The sequence below is a fragment of the Phalacrocorax aristotelis genome, chromosome Z, assembly GCF_949628215.1.
Source record: "Phalacrocorax aristotelis chromosome Z, bGulAri2.1, whole genome shotgun sequence".
Classification (NCBI taxonomy): Eukaryota; Metazoa; Chordata; class Aves; order Suliformes; family Phalacrocoracidae; genus Phalacrocorax; species Phalacrocorax aristotelis.
Genome location: NC_134311.1, coordinates 62,739,867 through 62,756,647, shown reverse-complemented (window position 1 = coordinate 62,756,647; position 16,781 = coordinate 62,739,867). Strand labels below are relative to the sequence as shown.

General features: G+C 38.9%; 1 protein-coding gene across 3 annotated transcripts in view; it reads right to left on the bottom strand.

Moving 5' to 3' along the window:
- PLPP1 (phospholipid phosphatase 1) overlaps positions 1 to 16,781 on the bottom strand; it is a 65,311-nt gene that overhangs the window by 9,776 nt on the left and 38,754 nt on the right. For all 3 annotated transcript variants that reach the window (XM_075079050.1, XM_075079049.1, XM_075079051.1), the window contains exon 4: positions 5,786 to 5,843. In XM_075079050.1, coding sequence (XP_074935151.1) covers positions 5,786 to 5,843 — 58 coding nt within the window. The remainder of the gene's footprint in view (positions 1 to 5,785; positions 5,844 to 16,781) is intronic.

Sequence of the window (16,781 nt, the reverse complement as noted above, 5' to 3'; positions counted from 1 at the left end):
GGAAGGCCCAAGTCACTGAAATACCAGTCACCCTCCCATTCTCATCTGTAATTCCCTCTGTCCTTATAAAGGACACACAAGATGTTCTTTCCCAATGAGCTGTGGGAGAGCTTGAGAGCCGCTCAAGTTATAATCGGCAAAGATTCATCATCCCCTTTCATCCCAGGTCTAAGCAACACAAACATGTTGCCGTCCCCAGAATAGCAGAGCGGCTTGGCTAAGTTTCCACACTGCTGTTCTTCATACCAGATTAGGTGAAGGCAGGGCAGTGCCCGAGCGAGCTACAGCCAAGACCGACTCCATTACAGCAATCTGATCCTCAAGGCCGCATTCATTTCTGCCAACTGCAGCACTTGCAGCGGGGTCATTCTTGATACTGAAGTCAGCATCCATTTAGCATTTTAATTTACAATATCTTTCAGACATAAGTTTAAAAAAATTGAAGCAAAAACTTATGATTAACTGCAGCATCTCCCCCTCAAGGGGAAGGGTGCTAGTTTGGTTGCATAGAAATTGCTAGAAGAGGTGTTCGACTACCTTCACCCTCCCATTCTTCAATCCAAGATAAAATGGTTTTGTTGATAGAGGAGAGATTGTGCCAGCTGTTTTAACTGTGAAAGGAAAAGAGCAACAGGGGGAAGGGATGATGGAGACTATTTGGGATCCAGCATCTGTTATTAGGTCACTGGGTTCCCACATACTGTTGCGGCTCAGACTCCCTCTGGTTTCCACATGAAGCCATTGCTGGCAAAAGCATCCCAGAGGTAGCGGCTCTGTCTGGACCCAAACTGACCCACCTAGCTCTGCCAAATGAATCTCAAAATACACTCTCAACCACAACTCCCTGGCCTGACAGTCTGCAAGCAGATTTTTTTTTTTTTGTGGTTTCACTCATTCTATATACCAAGGAGTTAAACTAGAAGAAACTGTAAGCCTAACGTGGAAGTAGACTGAAAATCCAGGCCTTAGAGTGGGCCAGCTAGACACACAGCTTTTTTACAGGCACATGGCAACATAACATCCAGTTAAAAATGCAGCAGTAATCTCTATGCTGTAAGAATGATGAGTGATACACACTACTCCTTATTTAAATAAGTAGGTTATATGAACTATTTAACATTCCTTGAAGTTATTCAAAACTCACATTTCTATCGTATTATCTTTCTTTCATAAACACCTAACAAGTTCTAAAATAGAATTAATGCATTCTCCTCCTCACTCTGCAGATGACCAAACGTCCTTTCTCAATGACAGGTACCACAGTGATTTGCAGGAGGCACTGCCCTTGCTTCTGTTTTAATTCCAGGCTGTCATACAGAGCAAGCTACACGAGACTAGCTCAAGTGGAGTTTTTGCACGTGAGCACACTGACAATTCAAACATGGAAACAAGGTGTAGATTCATTATAGTTTGCCATAAAAGGCTTTAAGCAGGGACTAGTTTAACGAAGCTGCTATCAGTTACGGAAGTATGTACATTCATATGGCATCACAGACATATTACTTTTATTTAGATAACCTTTAAAAGCTTCACTGCCACATGCATGGAAGGTGAACCCAGCTCCTGCAAGGAACCTAAGACAGACAATATTAAGTAACTGTAAATGCGGGGAACAATGGTTATTTGTGTCCTCCCAGAAAGACATGAGCCCAAATTACATCCCAAGTAAGTATTTCCATTCCTGAAGTTAAAAGTTAAGTTCTGCTCTCCAATGTTGTCCCACAAACCAAAATGCAAACTAAGGAGAAATACTTCAAATTCCCAGATATGTGCTTGCTTAGACTATTCATTTTGAACAGTTCATGTGGCATGACTCTTTCATATTTCTTTAGCTCTATTTAAATTCAAGTTACATAGTTTCAATTTGGAATTTTAAGCTTTTCAGCTTCTATCCTTCCTTCCGAACCAAATCCACATTTTCTTCTATATGCTCCTGAAGCAATACAATAACAGACCACGTAGACAAAATCCCCACTTCCTGGGTAGTGAAGCCCCCAAAATATGAGACATTAAAGTCATAACACCCCTAAGAGACAAACTTCTAAAAAACCATCCACCTATCAACACCTACAGCTTAACGGTTTTTGTCAACTACTTCCTTCACATTGAGCACTAAGCCTGCGCTGTCAGGTGTTTCTTTGTACGGCCCTCACTATGAGGTAGGACAAGCAGCATGGAGAGGACAAGGGGGAATGGACACAAGTTGCTCTCGGGGAGATTCCGACTGGACACCAGAGGAAAATGTTTCACAGTGAGGACAGTCAACCATTGGAATAATCTCCCCAGGGAAGTGGTTGACTCGGCCACGTTGGACACCTTTAAGATTCGTCTGGACAGGGTGCTGGGCCATCTTGTCTAGACTGTGCTCTTCCTAGAAAGGTTGGGCTAGATGATCCCTGAGGTCCCTTCCAACCTGTGATTCTGTGATTATGTTCAAAATTGCAGTTTCTTCCCCCAGTACCAATGACGCCATGCAGTCAGAACTCAGATACCACAGTTCCCACTGAGACTTGTGGAATTTCTCATGTCACCAAAGGTTTAAAGCACATAAAACATTTTCAATGATGAATCACCTCACGCTTGATTTTAATTCATCATGTGCAACTTCACAGAAGAGCAAAAAGCAGCTACAACTTGTTTATAATTCAACAATTCTACTTGAAGTAACTGAAGCTGCAGAAGTATTTTACTACTTTGCCTAGTATTTTGCAAGGTGGCTTTATTTAAGCCACACACTTCAAGAATATCTCATTTCACAGTTGCAGTGTTTGTGCTGTCTGTGGCAGAGACCACTTTCCCCTTGATTCCCCCAAAAGGTTTCCTCATTTTTGAAATGCATAACCTGACACAGTACAAATGTTTAGCAGTAACACTTATGAGTATGCTTTCTGCAGTATGTACACAAGGCAGACTCTTCCAGTCTCTCCAGAACCAGGATGCTAGTGTCTGGTTATGATTAATACCGCCTATGAGTAATGCCACATGTTAACGATTCAGTCTGCTCATGACTCAGTCTGTGGCTGGAGCAAGTGTGCAAAGAGCAGCTGAAGCCAGCTTCAGAGTTTGGTTAATGAACAGGTTATCAAGTGCCACAGGTTTGGTTTACAGCCAGTGGTAGCATTCAGCCTTGCCACGTGGGCAAGGAGGAGGGTTAGAAAGCAGTTTTCCTCCTTTTCGTGCAGTAGCTGTCTGCTTCAAGACATCTGTACTTTTTACTTTTGTTGTTTTTTAATAAAAAGACCACATCCAATGCAAAGGTTGGTATGCAGAAATACAGTGTTAATTATCAAGGTAAAAACATCCCACACAAGAATTAACCTCCTTCTCATGTGCCTATGAAGGCCTCTGAACAGTTTCTGGATGAATAATCTTATTACAGGACAGAAGAAAGTCGAAGTCTTTCCTCTCCACAAAGCCTCTTATTTGGCTAGGCAATAGCTCAGCCAGAGACAAGACAAAAAACTGGGGTGCAGGAATAGATGAAGAATGCCTTCTCCTCCAGCCAGTGTTCTGGCTACTCATCAACAAGTTTACTGAATAAAAACCTCATCTCCAATATAACACTTACTGTTTAACTCTCTTAACATGAGATTTATTAAAGACATTCATACCCTTCTAGTCTAAGGGAGACAGGTAAAGCCATGTTGTCTTGCAGTTACTACAGAACTGAGAGAACACAAGGACAGTTTCTGTAGCAGCATGCTGTGCCACAGTAAGTTTTGTTTCATTGCTGAACCAGGACTACAAGCTCTAGATCTACAGCATTTCAAGGTGGCATGCAGAAAGTTGCTAAGAGTGAAGTTCACACGCACAAAACCCCAAGACAGTTAAGGTTCATAGTTTCCCGTTCAGGAGCTTTCCACACAAGCTCCTTTGCATGGATTCAGAAAAACTATAGGCAACTACAGAAGGCATTATTCAACCCACATGAAGTTAGCATCTTCAAAATATAGAATGCTTGACCTTCCTGCCAAAGGCTGCATTTTTTCAAATCCTAGTAGGTTAAACAAACAAGGCCTCAAGTCCAATCTGTTCAGCACATCTTCTATTACACTGTATTCAGCTAAAGACAGCCTCAGTATTACAGCAAGCGGGGGGAGAGGGGTCAGCTGGGGCACACAGGTTTTAATTAAGAGATTCAAGGTTTGAAAATAGCACCTCCTTTCTCTCAGCCTGTACCAGCTGGGAAGTCCTCCTCACCACCACCATTTCCCCAGGCTGCAGCAAGCAGGGCTTTTCTTACACATGCACATGACAGAGTTAGAAGTTCAGACAGATTCAGATCCCTGCCAAATGACTGCAATGCAATCAGTATGAGTTATAAGCCACACTCATTGCCACACACTTAGCAAGGTTTTTCTTGTCTCTAAGTTTCTGCTTCTGAGAGGTGGCAGTATCACATTCTCATGTTGCTCAACAAAATCATGCGTGCACAGAGAAGTTGGATCAGAAGGGTATGGGCTGAACCTAATAGAGCAAATGCCAATTAGTTTGCTATATAGCAGTAATTGCTCCACTGTACCACAGAAATAGTGGTTTTGGAATCATATTACAAGTGAACCTATATCATTTTGGAGACTGTCAGTCATAACAAGCAAGTAAAGACACTTTTTTCTCAAAACAAAAAAGCCAAACCAGCTGACAGACAGGAAGTTGCACTACATTCTAGTCAAACTCAGGACATAATACTTTTATGAACTCTTTGTATTTACATTAGATAAAGACAGGTAAGAGGGGATAGGAACTAAATGGGTTTAGCCATAAACAAAATGCAGTGAAAGATCCAAACTGATCACTGACTTGCTGAAAAAGCTTGATTTGAAAATAAAGTTTAGAAGACTTATTTCATATTGAAGAGCCACCCCTTTCTGTATGAGGTTGTGGAGTTTTCAGTTTATTTTGAATAATTTGTCCACTCTATATGGATGTTATACTATTGCCAAAAGATGGTGGGAAAAAAGAAAAATGCAATCAGGATGAGAAGGCAAATTGAATCTGAGCTCTGTGAAGATCCCGACATATGTGTGTTATGTTAGCAATTTATACCCAGAACAAGAGCTTAATCTTACAACTACATTAACAACAAAATTGCATAAAGTAGTTTAATACCTTCTGTATTACACATTAGCAGGGGGAGAATAAACAAACCAATGTTACAAAACTTATCCTAGGAGTGAAGATAATTTGCCCAGCTGCCTTGTAACAATTTGAATTGAAATATATTAGGTTCCAGTTGAAGCATTAGTTAATTGATCTTATCATTAGTGATTTCTTCCACAGACAGATTTGTCCCCTCATTTCCCTCATTCTCCTTTCCTGCCCCTAAAAGGTAAGAGAAGACTACAAGAAATTTGAAAATTCAAGTTCACCTGCTGTTTTGAGCTTATGGGCCCACCCACATGTGATCAGGGTCTAAGTTTAGGGTTTTTGTTTTTTAAAATAGGCTTTGCATGTTTCATTAAGTCAGACATATCTTATTATATTTTTAATGCGCCTGCAATACTTTCAGTATAACTAAATATAAGTAGCAGCATATTTTCCAAACCCACTGTCACCAGGTTCATTTTAGACAAGCCAACTACCATACTAAGTGTTTTTAGGCATACTCAACATAATTCTATTTCTTGTCCCAGTATCAGTGGCATAACCCTTCAAACTCCTACTGAGAAATCTTCAATTATCTCAGACAAGTGTCCTTCAAAAGCAGTGTCTCTTGCGCAAAGCCGCCAAGTAACTACTTCAGTTTTGTGCTAGTAACTAACAGACTCTTTGTTCGCATACTTACTGCTAGGAAGAGCATGCAGTACATAGAGAACGACGAATGGCCAGAGTAAAATGATAGTCTGGAAGAGAAGAGAGCAGACATCTCATTATTTTTCTTTTTCAACTCTCAGTCTACAGGGAGATTAATATTACACAAGTGAACTCATAAAATGCAAGAATCTCCATACTTTTTTTTCAAGGAGACTATCCAGGCATAACAGCTATCACTCACTTCTGGTAACAGCTTTTGACAAACAGCACAGACTTCACTACTCAGCAGCTATCCTATTCCAGCACTAAGTTGATCTCCATATCAGGTAGTAACTACTACCCCTTGACTGAAGTGTGAACACATCCTCAAAGCTAGAAGTCAGGTGCCCTTTAAGCAGCATAATTTTTTCATCTTCCTGATCAATACCTGAATGTAAATATAAACTTAAATGTTATTTACCTGATAGTCACAGTAGGTGTATGAGAACAAACGACACATTAACCACCCCAAACCAATTACAGATGCATTTGATCACAGTCAAGAACTAGTAGTTAACAACTCATATCTAGATGTTTATACCACATGTACATTTGTTAAATGTACTGATCCACAACAACCACAATCATCTATCAATGAAAGGTAGGGGGAAAGGCAGGAAGGCAGTTCGTTAGCCAGCCATCTGCAAAAGATGACACCTCATCTAGTGTTTGCAGAGATAGCTTCATACTTGGCCATCTCCTTTAATGAGTGTCAACATTGCCTTCAACTTGTAAAGGCTTATAGCCGGTCCAGACTGAAGGGACTCAGCAGTTGATGGAGACAGTCCAGGGCACTCTTAAGTGGAGAGATTAAAGAAACTGTACTTAAACTGTTTTTTCTATTTTATGCACAAAGCCTTGCAACGGTGCTGCTTCACAGGCTATCAGCCAGGTCTCGGCCAGGCTTCTGCACAACTTAGCACAGCACTCCTCACTTAAGAGCTTGGCATCCACAAACAAGGCCAACTTAATAAAAAGTTTCATAGCTCCTCAGACTGCCCTCCACCATATCCAGCAGCTCCCTGTTTTGGTGCCTCAACCAGGCAGTGTCTGAGGCCAGGGAAATTCCTGGTATAGGGAAACATTTCTACTCTTTGTAATGAGAGTAATGAAGGTGGCTCTGATGTGCTATAAGGTAATTGGGTTACACATTCACCACTCAAATACCACAAGGAAGGCAATAAAACAGTCTTGTGCACAAGTGAAACTGCAAAACTTCCTGCATTAATCTGCATGTGAAACATTAAAAAACTGCATCATCAGACATCAGGAAAAAAACCCACATAAGTTTCCTTGGTAGATTTTAGAGTTCTTGGTTTATGTTTTATTCAAAGCACTGCCAGTAGCTTTTGGTTTCAGAGATACTAAATAAGCAATCTTGAAAAGATTAAGATGAATTTTGACATACCTCCACAGATATTTTTCAATTCATTTCTTAAATAGAAAAATAATATATTGACAATGTGTTATCTTCAGATGTTTAAAATGCAAAAACATTAAGATTACATTTCAGCTAGACATTCCTCCTCCACTTTAGTACTCTCACTTTTCACTAGTCAAAACCCTGGGACAAGAGTCCACTATGAAAGCCAACAGAATACGCATTTTGAAAAGCTCTGTGTCTTTCAGACAAACATGTCAACTGAGCCACAAAAGCAAACCATGCTGTTCTACAGGACAGAGAATAGAGAGTAAGGAATTCCTGGTTCCTATGCCAATATTTTATCCACGGACTTTGAGGCTATTCCTGTTGTCCGTAAAATGACATTTCCTACAATTCCTGAAGGCAACCTGTTGCCAGCTAAAACTCAGAAGACTATTAAGTGAGACAAGGAATAAGTACAATTCTTTACATTTATTTTGGAATTCCTATACCATTTTAAAGGTCTTATTGACTACTGACGTTCTTGTTTTTAGGAATGTATTAGCCCAACGCAACATTATTAATGTTTTGTTCCAAGTTGAAGATTACAAAATTTGAATGCATTCAGATCAGGAGTAGATAAGTATGCTGTACATTATTAAAAATGTTGTGCTTAGCACGTGAAGGTATTGCCAAAAATACAACTGGGACAAAGTACTGATCCAACTTGTACATTGTGCAATCCCACTGAAATTTCTTTGGCAATACTGTTGTCTCTAGACTTCTTTAAAAAAAAGACATATTTTTAGAAACAACAAAAAACCACCTTAAAACCCTTTCAAACACTAAGTTTTCCATTGTCAGTTTCCCAGTGATTCCTCAGCATGAAAACAATGTCTTCCCAAAGCCAGGAGAACATCCTGTCTATCAAACCAGCCAAGCGGCTGCACAGCCCAAGCTTATTCGTGGTCATACTGCAAGTGCTGGCTTGCCATAAGCCAGCATGTCAAAAAATAAATATATTTTTAAATAAAAAAAACCAAACAGTATTTACTAGTCACAAGAAGACAAAAATATTTGAAGAAAATACATTTACAAATAAAATGGTACAGACAACCCTCAAAACCCTCACCTTTTGCTAATGAAGGAATGGCTAAATTATCCCAGTAGGAATTTGCACATCAGATTTCAGGACATCTTTTTCAAATGAATATTAGAACAGTACCCAGTGAAACTGTACTGTCATGAAATTGAGTTGGTAAGTGCGAAGTCTTGTTTTGATTCTTTCCAAAATGGCAAAGTGTCATCAAAACAACAGCTTTGCAGAAATCCATGCACTTTACTCCATCAATATACCTCACAGGTCACTTCTGATGTGACAAGCAAGGCTTAAATTTAACAGGAAAAAACATAAGCTTTAATTATTTCCACTTGGGCAATATTCTACTACCAAATTAGAACACCACCTTAAGCAGTAACATAAAACCAGTTTCTGGTCTCAACTGAGGTCTAAGGTATATTCTCAGTTTCTAATGTATACAGTACTGCTGGACATCTCAGAAAGGTCTTAAGGTAATATAAGGGCTGTCTACCTTTCTTAAAACTTAGTTTTGCCACAAATTTCACATTTCACAACAACAAAAGTAAAGATGCTATACTTTCTTTAAAAGGTTGCCATAAGAGTGGTTATGATTAGTCACAACAGTTTGTTATTTTAAGTCTGCATTTTTAAAGATTACCTGGAAAATAATCAAAGTACAAACAAATCCCAGACAACAAAGTCTAAGATTTCCTTGCAGGACTTGACACCAACGACCATTTCATTCTGTTCTATTCCTTTCCATGCACGAAGGAAATTTAGCCTAGGGAGCAGAGCCCACCTGGTAGAAGGTACCATTTCTTCAATTACTAGAAAAATGGAACATAACCCACAGCAAATGAAAGGATCATTTGTCTTACACTGTCGCTTGCAAGGAAGAGCATGCTTTTTGTAGTAAGTTCTGCTCTGCAATATTTTGTGAAGTGCATTATTTCATAAGGGAATCACTGAACACTGGAGCTTAGTAAACAAGCTTGATGTCGTGTCCCCATAACACGTGTTTGTAAGGACACCCGAATTCGCAGAAACGTTAAGCAAAGTGCAGGACTCTGACAGTGAAATGAATAGCCTTAGTGAAACACAAGACTAGGAAATAGCTAAATACATATGGCACAGTGGAGCGTTAAATGGTAAGACACTGAAGTGTTAGAAATCATAGTAGAAAGGGATACATCAGAAGAAAGGGTATTCTTGTGGTGCCACAATAAACCTCACAGAGGCTGAATGATAAGGCTGTCTTCCCAATATAAGTACTGAATTATAGAATGCTCCCTTAGAGAAAAACAAGAGGTCCAGCAAAACAATATGCACACTCCCACATCAAAGCAAATAAAACCACCCATTGGATTAGCCAGCAAGTCCTTCCTATCCTCAAGTTCTCTGGATTCTCCACATCTGACTCATAGCTTCCTCTGACATTTGTATTACCCATTCCATTGATCTGGAAGGGAGTAATTGCCAGACAGAGCAGCAGCTCAGCACAGCTGTGTCGAGCAAGCCAGAGCGCTCCACGTGCTTGTCAGGGAAATATTCCTAGAGGACATGGTTTAATAACTGTTAGTCCTATGCTTAAGCTGGAGCACCATATTCTTTAAAAGTCCAATGTCTCTGTATTCAGCAATCAACATTTTCACAGCACTTGCTCTTTTCTCAAGCGCTAGACTTGCACAAGTACAACCTTTTGAAGGTGTTGCAACATGAGACTAAATAATTAGTGTTTTGCACAATTCCCTAATCATATTTGGGGTGAGGGGTAGATCCACTCAGCTCTACTTTAAGCAGTGGCAGATAGGAAGAAAGCTTTGCCAATGCTGACGCTTAATACACATGAAACTACACCCAGGTTTTTTTGCAGACAATTAATTACACATTTTTGCTTTTACAGGCTATTTTACCATACACTCATGTTACACAAATGAAAGTTTCTTGCTTATCCTACTGACATAGGATATTATTTACTGACGAAAAACAGATTTCGCAGGTTGTAGGAAGAAATAGGCAGTCTTTTGCTAATTTCTAACTTATCCTTGCTTACCCTACTATCGCAAACAAACATGTCTGTTCTGAGCTCTTGATATTACAAAGTCCAGCCAACTGGCATTACACATGCACGTTGAAAAAGCACCACAGAGCAAGTTCTCTTTTTTCAGTTTTGACTTTGTCATTCAATTGAACTCAACACCCAAAAGGAAAGTTTAACTTTCCACTACATTTCTAAGTTAGCCCGTTCCAAGAGGGGGAAAAAAAAAAAATCTGGACTTCGTTTACTTATCTTTTCTAGTATTTCCCTCTCAGAAAACAGTAAAAATGAAAATAGCAGCAAGAGGCACTCAAACCAACATTTCTAAAGACTAATAGTTTGCTCTCACATGCATCAGATTACAGACTTCTTTCCATTAACCACGTCTGCACAAGTTACCCGCATAATACTGTTCTGACTCACAGGAGTGTTGCTATCATTTTACATGAAGGGAATGAGAACAAAAAAAAGATAATCCCTTTTAAATCAGGGATTTGATTGTTATTCCCTCTTTAAGAAACCACTTTGGGTATGAAGCACTTGGCAAGTGTGCAGAACCCCTTCCCTCCACAGATTTTTGTAATCTTCAAAGGGGAAAGAGGGAAGGGAGGCAGCAGGAGAACCAACAGCATTAAGGGGGATTCCAGTTCCTTCAATACTGTTCAAGCAATACACACACAGTTATACTCATGTTCAATGCTTTATATTAAGAGACTTTTCCCTTCTATCGCCCTGGACATAAGCTTTGCAAATCAGTGAAATTCTGCCAAGAATGAGTATAGGCATCTACCTGCTTGATTGCTAGCTTCCAAATAATTTTCAGTTACAAATTTGGAATCATAATTAACTTCAGCATAATAAGCTACTGAAATAGCAGACAGACTGCAAACACAGCTTTTTCTGAAAACCATTAAAGGGTGAAGTGTTTTATTTTCAGTTATGAAAATGAATGCTATCTATTACCACCAAGAGGGACAATTCACATTAGTGCAAAGGAGATGTAAGATCAGAAACATGATCCAGATTGCAGAACTGCATCTCAATTGGTTACAGCATGTTCACCTTTCAGATCTGATTCTCTCTACTGCCAACTAACTTTGATTACAAAAGGCAGTTCTTTATGCTTCTAGATCAAGTACAGTCCCATTTCATCACCCACTGTAGCCCAGATACTTCTAAAGTTTTAAATATTTAAAGACTCTTATTCTGCTACCATATTTCAGCTTTTTCCTTCCATGTAAAAATCAAGTGTAGTTTCCCTGACTCAGCTTCAATTCTCAGAAGTGGTGAATAGTTTCATTAGGACTGGAAGTGTTCCCAAATCAGCCATGTTACACCTTGAAAAACAATAACGACAGAAGGGTCAGAAGCAGTGCTTAAGGAAAAAGTTGCACCATCTCAATAACAGTACACATAAGCTACCTTCCATTCATCTATTTCCACTGCTTTGGTATTGAAGCTCCCTGAGGTTTGTTTTTTTTTTTTGCATATATCTTTTCAGAAATGAGAACTATATCTTTGCCTGTGATGAAATCTCCTGAACACATAAGTTTCAGTACTGTAGAGCACTTCACAGGTTAAAAGCTCCACAACAGAAATCTTCAGAATGCTATACACAACATACCGGTATGCTCCTAGCAAACACGTAGTTACTTAGTCTGTAGCAGCTTTAGAGACATTTCTGATTCATGATGCTGTTAGAAACTCCCAGATTAGAGAAGTACTCCATTTAGTTATGCTTGAATCATTAAGCTTGATTTTTGACAAAGCTTTAAGAAGTTTCAAAACAAAATATCGGAACATTTCATACAAGCCAAGTTATTTTAACACAAAATAATGGTTTATCATAGGAATATTTCCAGTACTGAGACACAGGTGGGGTGGTGGGGAGAGGGGGAAGGAGGAGGGGAGACTGAGACAATTGTTTAATAATGATGGGTTAGTCTCTTGGCTTAGGTTTAAAAATGCCAGAGCAAATGAATTGCAAAGACTATGCAGTGAAACAGGATAAGTATTCAATAAAATTCAAGTTATGTATGAAGAAGTTGGGATGTTTTTGTTATTGTTTGGGGTTTTTTTAAACACAGTTACAGTTTTGAATGTATACATAGAACAGACGACATAAGAGTTTCAAAAGTTTGGCTGAACCAAATCATGCAAGTTAGCCCCATACCAGCTCTCTGTCATGGGTGCCTAGCTACTGGGAACTACTCTGAGTGATATAAACTGCACTCACCATCATGCATGAGCACAACCTATGAAAGAGCTCTAAACAAAGCTGAAATAAAATTCCTAGCAGATGATTAGTAAAGGGCACCACCTTGGCCACTGTGTCAAAATAAATTATCAAGGTCAAAACAGTCAGCTCTAATTTCCTAAAGACTTCTTTAAAGATTACATTTGAGTTTGCAATGGCAGACTACACAGAGCTTGTTTTGAATGCAGTCAGCATTGGAGCAATGTGTCAGCTGAAGTAGGGAACAGTTTTTTCCTTTAGACATCAGAACTGTGATATTAATCTGTACATTAGTAATAAAATTATAATTATTAAACTTGACAGCTGTGTTACTGTTACCACAAGCAGAACACAACGTGACACTGATATTAGAGACCTTTAACTATCCAAAGTTAAACTCAACTTCACAGGAAGTATTTCACACACGTGTACACATCCTGCTAGTTGACAAGTCTGTGTTGGAGCGTAACAGAGTTCAGACTGCAGAGTGCCTCTGAAGCATCTGGACTTGTATGATGTGGCTTAATTTTACAACTTCATGTTCCAAGGTTTCACTTTTGCATATGTGCTTAACAAGCTGATGAATAGAACAGGAAGGACAGCATCTTGGAACTCCCTAGTCACCAGGTTCTCAGTGTTCCTCTAAACCCAGAACTCTGAACTTTCAGGTCCCACCCCAACATCCATATTCAGTAAAAAAGCTAAAAAGTTATATCTAACAAAAATATTTAGAAGTCAGTTACTGCATTATTGTGACAAACCTGAACTGCTCAGCTAAAAATGCAATAAATACTACATCCAAGAAAAATTTGTAGTCACTCAGAAAGCCTGAACAAATAGGTTAAGAGCCCTTTAGCACACACCCAGGATTACTACACATGAAAAAAAAAAACACTACTTCACACTGTACAAGAATGTGTGCTGATAGGAATTAGTCTAACCAGTGTTAAAGAAATACGATAAATCAGGAAACTGTACAGCACACTGCAACCAAATTTAGCACGAGTTCAAGAAGAAGGCATTAGCAGCCTAAATTAACATGCTGGCATCCAGATCATCTTCTGAATACTCATACCACTGCTTTGTTCCTCCTCCTTTATATTCAACTGTCATGTTAAGGGAGAACATGGATTTAGGGATCAATAAAAAAATTATTTTGTTCTGATTTGATTTTAAAGATCTGAAAAATTAAAACATGTCACCAGAACTGATTTACGTGACTCAAGCTTCAGCTACAGAAAGTTTTAACAGTAAATTCCTTTTAATATATACTATAGAAGATAATTAAGGCAACCACTTGAAGTACATCCACTGTCAGTAGTCATTTGCAGATCACCTGCACCACCTTCTATCTGCTCAGAAACACAGGTTATGCAAGACATGGTATGTATGCACATGCATAATGCACACACACTCTTAATTGGTTAGACTCGTGCTACCATGGCTAAAATTGTTTGCTCAACAGGCTTATCTGTTAGAAGACAGTTAAGACTTCTATTCTCACATCCTTCTCGGGAAAAAATCTGAACCCCTACTTTCTACTCCCGACTTTGCAGTGTGTTAATCAAGGAAGAACATGTTATGCTTACGCCTTCCCATCTGCAACTGTTCTGTGTTTCATAGCAGCAGCATGATACTTAAGCACTTCACATCCCTGGAATGAAAAAGCCTGCACATTTTACCTGAAAATTAGAGCATTGCTGCATGCCTATAGTATGTCTGCTTTCTCCCTTTTAAAGAACATGAAAAAAGTGGGGGTGAAATGTTAGCTATATGCATTTTTTTATCTAATAAAATACTGCCCCCTCCACTTTCAGAAGTAGAAACCTGAACTGTCTCCCTGTACAACACCAAAACCACTTTGTTATGGAACGAGTGGCAATATTTCAGTTTCAAAAATGTCAAAGTTTTGAACTGCATTCATGATGAATTTAAAAAAAACAAAACACAAAAAAACCTGGACCCAGCAATTACCCAGATTTGAAATCCAATCCAGATTTTTCAGTGGCAGTCCAAAAGGACAATAAAATTCCATCAAAGGGACACATCTGGCACTTACGAAGTTCAGTTCGGAACAGATCTTATATGAACAAGACAAAAAGCCCTCATATCTATGTCTGAATAAAAGAACAGAAACAAACCAACAATACCTCAACAGTAGATGTTTTAAGAGACAGGAAGACCTCCAACTCTCCACCTTAAATGAGAGGTCAATAAATAAGCTCCAAGGTAGTGAATTGAAGTGTTCAAGAAGTTAAACCCTGTGTTGACCTTTTTCCTTTTAACTCACCATAAGGTACAGCTGGAGATGCATAAAAAGGAAATGCAGAGTCATTAAAAGAGGCTCAGCAAGGAGGAAGCTCACTTAGGTGTTTGGAGGCCAGTGTTCAAGTCTTGCCCAAGGCTGAAGAATAGAAAGAATTGCTAAGTCTTCCTTTCAGGCTTAGTAAGTGTTGTACACAAAAGGGAAGGGGGGACAACTCCAAGATAGAATCCACTACTTAGACGGGGCATCTCTTACACTGAAGTACAGATTATAATTTCTAGAGTCTGGAGGCAGAGCAGCTCAGGCATCTCATATCCAGAAGTGCTTCTCCGAGGGAAATTCAGCTGCCTCAAAATCTGCTGGAAGGGCAATAATGGCAGGGTGCAAGCCATTCAACAGCCTTCTTTTTTGACACTGGTGTTGGACAGGCCTAACAAGAGAAGTGCTCTTTGCTAACCTGCTACTCAGGAACAAAGATGAACTAGTCAGACTTGTCAGCAACAGCCTTCGTTGCAGTAACCATGAGACGGTAGTATTTCAGGGTCAACCTCCTCAGAGCGAAGACATTCCATCACCTTGTGGAAGAAAACAAGCAGGAATAACAAGAGGCCATCTTGATTCACTGAGCAACATCTGAGTTTAGATACAAAAAATCATGAGAGGTAGAAACAAACAAGCTGCCTACCAAGGACAAGTACTGAAGCATCATCCAAGTATATAGAGAAAGAATTAAGAAAGCCAAGCCTAGAGCTAGTGAGGGACACAAAGGACAGTGTGAAGACATTGCTAGACATTGTAACAAGGTCTCCACCATCTTCAAGATCATGTGGACAATAATATGGGGGAGAAGGAAAATCAAGTCAGCAGTAAGAAAAGGTTCAATGAAAATTTCAGAAGGCAAAGATCCAGGATTTTATAAGATATCTCTAAGGTATACTCAAAAGGGTAGAAGAGATTAGCTTTTAAGAGAAGCCAGCATATCTACTTTATTAAATGTTTTAATAATTTTTCTGGTGACATTTTAGAAGCTTTTTTTTTTTAAAGAGTTTTCACTATCATCTGCAGGTAACAATCATCCTGAAATACAGTATTTCAGATTTATGTTAATCCAAAACTCTGAACAACAACTTCATAACCTAATTGCCAGGTATCTGAATTGGTTCTTAAAGTTTTATCCACTAAATTGATTGGTCCCAATTAGTTTCCGTTTCAGAGACTTTTGTTACCAGTATGGCACAAGCAAATCAAGTACACCAAACACATACTTCAAAGGTTTTAAGCTCAACACAGCATTAGCAGCAGCAGTGTTTCACATTCTTTGAGTACTGATATTACAAACCTACTTTTTTCCTACATTATTACTGCAGGAAGTGATTCTAAAACCAGAAGAATTTAAGGACGTACGCTTTAAAGTTTTGAAGTTGTAGGGAGGCATCATTTATACCAGCAGTAACTAGAACCAATTTATTTCCACCCTAGTGTGTAGTTGTCCCTGTGAAATTATTCAGCAGACACTGAGTAATAAAACTGCATACTTCATGCTACAAAATTTATTCTTAACATTTTGTGGATAAAATATAAGTTTAAATAGAATCAGATTCAATGTACCTGACCTTTACACAAGGCTTTAATGTGCTGTTTGTGCTGCCAAGTTTATAAAATGATATATATACAAAAGTGACAGCACAATCCTAAATTAAGTTCTAAAAATACTATAAGCTGTATATAGCACCTACTACATTGTTTGAGAATCAAAAAAAGGCTCTTGTTCAAAGGTTCTTTCAATTACACACAACTCTTCAATACCAGAAGCATGGTTTGTGGGGGTTCTTTATTGTTGGTTTGGGCATTTTGGGGTGGGGGTGGCTTAGGATTTTTTGTTGGCTTTCTGGTTTTTACTTGCTTGTAGAAAGAATTTTATAAAACTGGAGAGAAAAGCCTACCGCCACTACTAAGTTCCCATCATCCTAAAAAAAAAATTACCAGAACCTTTATTTAAGCCAC